General features: G+C 35.6%; 1 protein-coding gene across 1 annotated transcript in view; it reads left to right on the top strand.

Annotated features, from left to right (window-relative positions):
* The first annotated feature begins 2,849 nt into the window (after positions 1–2,849).
* LOC106459194 (zinc transporter ZIP3-like) overlaps positions 2,850–5,306 on the top strand; it is a 16,973-nt gene continuing 14,516 nt past the window's right edge. The window contains exon 1 of the mRNA XM_022385620.1: positions 2,850–4,182. Coding sequence (XP_022241328.1) covers positions 3,142–4,182 — 1,041 coding nt within the window. The 5' untranslated portion in view covers positions 2,850–3,141. The remainder of the gene's footprint in view (positions 4,183–5,306) is intronic.

The raw sequence follows: 5,306 nt of genomic DNA, 5'->3' as shown, positions 1-5,306 counted from the left end.
CTTAGTGGTTGACATATCTCTCATTTCATCTTTGCAGGATTTATTTTATATTTCTTTGCTTGTACTTCTGTACTGTGACTATATTTGTTAATTTTTTCTTATGTATATTATATTTTATAAAGTGTTTTTATATAATTAATTCTATGAATTAATCGATGTTCAAGTTTGGTTTATTATTATTTAACAAGTGTCTGTGTTATTGCAAAATTCTTCTTGATGTAATCGATGAATTTCTTTATTGAACGTTTGACCTCTCTGTGCTGCGTGTAAGTGATCTTGCAGGGGCGAGTGAAAGCTTCGCCACTTTTTGATCAACGCACGTTTATAAATTTCCTTCGATTTAAAGTTAAGAGTAATGTCAGCTTTACGACAATTTCGAAATGAAGGGGAAGTAAAAGTACGCTATATAATCGTATCAAACGTTTTTATATCTCCTTTGTATTAATATAGGTATGGACAGGTACGTGATGTTTCCCAACATATTGGTCAAAAGGATCGTTAATTTACTTTTACTCTATCTACCCGTTGTTGTGTGTGATTCACCTGAAGGAGCACCTTCTGTTTTTACGTCATAAAGTATGTGAAATTAGAAAGTTTCATTGGGAACAACCAGTCACGTGGAAACGCTGGTTGCTGTGAGTAGTCTGACACGATCTCGTATAAGCTAGTCTATCTACTGCATCACGGAACGACCTCATATCTAAGTCTCCAATAAAGACGACTGTTCATTGTGCCATATTATGACGTAATTTCACACAAATTTTCAATTGATACGTCACGCTTCGACAACGTAAGGCGTTATATACCATAATAAACAATTGATTTTCAACGAAAGTATAGAAAAATATGTGTATCATAAAAACATAATATCGTTCTGACTGCCTCTTCCATGATAAAAGTTTTTTTTTGTCCCTGTTGGTTCAGGGTTTATAACACTTAAATTCTTGGTTCCGATCCATGCGATAAACACAGAGCAGATTGAGTAGCTTTTCACTTAAAATAAACAAATAACAAAAGTATATCAGAGGCAAGGCATGGAACATACGTCCTTACAATAACCAATTGACTTCTACAAATGTGTTGTTCACTTTGAAATATATCTGGTGCCAGTTCACACGGTTAAGTTTAGTGATACATTAGGATTTATAAAATTATGAATAGGCACTGTAATACATCTGTAAAAATAAAAATAACTTGTTTTGTAATAATATCACAAAAGCAAAGCAATAAAGGAAGATAGTTGGGTTTATTATAATTAATTGAACAAAACCAACAAAAATTAAGCACATTTACTCAGTTATATACCTGAAGATATGAAATAGATTCCTTAACACCTCTTGTGCTATTAATTTGTTTTAACAAATCCTGTTCCATTATTTTATTAATTTAAACCAATTATGCATACTAATTGTTATAATATTACAAAAAATAAGAATATAATGTTATTAACGTTTTATAGAGTTTGAAACTATTACGTTTCTTCATTTTGAAGAAGGAGTCTGAGATTAAGTAAGCCTGCAGAATTAAGACGCTAAAATGCGGGTTTCGATACTCGTGGTGAGCAGAGCGTAGATAGAGCATTATATAGCTTCGTGGCTAAATATAAAAAAAAATCACAAACCATTTTAGGAATGAAACGACCAGCAAGCTGTCCTCATTTTAAGAAAGCATAATTTCTAAAACATAAACATAGATGAACGTGTATGGTCGTTTAACTTCAATTTACCATTTGCTTTTGTGTTCCTTCACGAAGACCCCAATGTAGCTACCACAATGGGGGGGAGGGGTCTTTTTCGCCCATAACACCTGAGCATGTGTGTCAAATTTGGTTCCGTTGGCTTGTAAATAGGGATGTGAAAATAGTTCCAAAGATTTATGAGGGTGCCTTTGAACCCCACAGCGTTTGTTTGTTTGCTAATTTTTGGTTGAATTTCGCGCAAAGCTACTCTAGGGCTATCTACTTTAACTTTTCTAATTTAGAAGTGATAGACTAGAGGGAAGGTAGCTAGTCAGCAGCACTCACCGCCAACCCTTGGACTACTCTTTTCTAACGAATTGTGGGATTGACCGTCACATTATAACTCTCCCACAGCTGAAAGGGCGAGCATGTTCGGTGATGGGATTCGAACCCGCAGTTTGCGAGTGAAACGCCTTAACCCCCAGGCTTTTTGAGCGCGTATATTTGTATCACGTGTTGCTGTTCTACTTGACAGGTGTCACTCTGCTTAATGAATAGAAATTATTGGACTTATGCGCCAGTGTGTTTGATTCAGCTGCTGTAACGGCACACTCTTATCAACAGGTACATGTGTCATATGACAAGTGTACGAATCACGCGCTTATATAACTTCACAATGATGTGTTCTTGTGGTACTGTTGGCTACAGCTTTCATTTATGCGCAAGTAGCCTTTTGTATAGTTTTGCGCGAAAATTCTTTAAAGAACAAACAACTTACATAAATGTAGCATACATATGCTTTGGTTTTGAAATTCCGGTAAATTTGTCCGCAAATTACAAGAACTGTATTTTAGTCTGAATTGTATTACTATTTATTATCATTACTTTAGCAATACTGTCGTTTATTTATTCATTGGAGGTATAAATTTCTGAGAATGAAATACGGACACATACATAAATATATACATATATATATATCTAGTAAGATGCTGTATTATTTGTAAGAATGTTATCAGTTTGACCCAGTAGGTTATTATGTGACGTAGTATAGACGTCATTGGCTGTCATTTCTTCCGTTCGTGTTACAGGTACGTGTTACTCGTTCAAGCTTTCTTGTACGTCTGTGAACAGCCACTGAAAAACACAGCGGCAGAACCTGTGCGTCGGTCTACAAGGAATGACGTTAGATAAAGAGTTATAAAACATCTTTCTCAGTTTAGTTAGTTTTTTTCTGTTGGGATAAACATAACCGAAGTTAGTTTTCTTTCCCCTATTAAATACTCTTAATATGAAGGCAGTTCTATCAGACTAGTTTTTTTTTTTTAAATATAAATATTGCGTTTTACGGTTAAGTTTGCAGAAACTTCACAAAATCAACAGTATATGTGATCTACTACTATCTGTGTAGGAAGACGTTATTGCGCCATTTGCGTTAGGTACGAAAGCCGTACGCTTATGATATAATGTACGCACCTGTAAACATGAGCGAAACGTTAGAACAGCTGAATCAGACATACCTTGATCAGATGAATGTGAGCACTCGGTTTCCTTGCAACAAGCTAGTAAAGAAAAACCTGATGGAATATTACCCTGGGGTAGAGTTGGTGGCTGCTCAAGTTATAAGTTCAATGGGAATGTTTGGTAGCATGTTAGCATCTTTTATGGTACCATATTTCTGTGTTGCTCGCTGGCCAGAAACACTGCGTGGTCCCAGGTACCAACTGGCTCTCAGCCTAGCCAACTGTTTCTCGGGAGGAGTATTTTTGGCAACATTTTTTGTGGGCCTGCTCCCTGAAGTGCGAGAAATGTTTGAATTAGTCTTAGAGTTGAAGAGTATCCACACAACTATTCCTATTACCGAGTGTATGGTCTTTGTTGGGTTTGCCCTCGCTCTTCTTATAGAGCAAGTAGTACTAGACTATCAGGAAAACAAAACTTCCGAGCTTTCACCACCATCTAATGCCTACGTTAATTTGGACAAGACGAACTGGGGCGACAGGCAAAATAATTCTGACTTGGACAGGTCAAAACGACTATTAAAAAGCCAAAGTCAAGAGTCATTGCTTTCTGTAGCTGGTCACTCCACAGATGAGGAGGATACGTATTATAATACAAGAATAACTCTATCTAATCGTATTTGTGAGGTTTCTGGCGTTGAACCTGCTTCTTCTGATCAAGAGACTCCCCCGTTGACCACAGGGAGACCTGGACATACAACTAGCCACGGCCATTCTCACGCAGACATAGGCAAGCTAATGCACCAAGAATCGGGTGTCCGTTTTCTTTTGCTAGTTTTATCTTTAACTGTCCACTCTATTTTCGAGGGCTTAGCCTTAGGGCTGCAGACTAATGTTGGCACCCTCCTTAACTTGTTCCTTGGAGTCGCTATTCACGAATTGCTAGTTGCGTTCTCAATGGGGGTTAACGTCGCCCGTCTCAAGCTGTCACGTGGAGCCACCTTACGGTTCTCTGTCCTTTTTTCCGCTTCTATTCCAACGGGGCAGGTAAGTTTCAAGCTAATTGACGTTATATATATATGTTTAAGTGCAGACTGAAGGTTAGAAATCACTATAAAAAATCATGCCCACAAAATTCAGAAGAAAAACTTTATTACTACCAAACGTTTCGGCTTCCTCGTACACTTAGGGTTGAACGTTTACCGACTATAACTGTCGGATGTGCAATTCAAATGATACGTTACAGAAAAGAACATAGTCCAACAATGAAATGTACCAACGTGAGACGATGGAACGCGACACAACAATGTAGGAAATGAGAAAAACGTTACAGAGATAAAATAAATTGAAACAGAATCAACGTATCCAAGATATAATAAATTGTCTAAATTCGAACTTAGGCAGATAAAATTACGAAAAATACAAGTTTTGAAATAGTTGAATATTGGAATATATGTATTAATGTGAATATTTTGTATTTGGTTGATTATTACGAAGTATAAACATTTCGCTTTAACCTTTAGTATTACCTAATTTTTCAGTATATTTTATACGTGTATCTTTCAATATATTATACCGCCTTTTCCCCCTTCAACATCGTTTTATCGCGTTTCACCTTCTCATGAAGTTATATTCTATTGTTGTACTGTTTATTTGTGTAACGTAGCAATTGTAAATACGACACCATTAGACATTTAACCCCAAAATATTGTGCAGTAATATTTTTTTCTCAATTTTATTATCGCAAATTCTGTTGTGTTATCAAAATGTGTGCAGATTTTTTGTTACAGAAAAAATGAAGACATTTTATTTTGACAGTAAATTTAGAAGTAAAAAAATGACACTTACTCTCCAGATAATAATAATAATAACTTTATTTAAACCAACGTTTTGATATAATAGCTTCATCTAGGCTAGTTGTACAAGAACTGTTTGATGTGAAAATAAATGTTAACTTGTTAAAATTGAAGCAGTTGAGGAAATCAAATTGTGGCAAGATATAAAACATTTTGAAACTGTCTTTAATTTTATATTTCTCGTAAGTAATATATGCCAAATAGTAGTATAGTAATATATGTTATAAACGACCTTATAACACCAAATTTGTTACCGTATTTATCGGTGTATAAGACGCACTTTTTTACCCCAAAATGTGATGTCAAAATCTGTTT

This window comes from Limulus polyphemus, unplaced genomic scaffold, assembly GCF_000517525.1.
Source record: "Limulus polyphemus unplaced genomic scaffold, Limulus_polyphemus-2.1.2 Scaffold573, whole genome shotgun sequence".
NCBI classification, from domain to species: Eukaryota; Metazoa; Arthropoda; class Merostomata; order Xiphosura; family Limulidae; genus Limulus; species Limulus polyphemus.
This window is presented reverse-complemented; position numbering and strand designations above follow the sequence as displayed.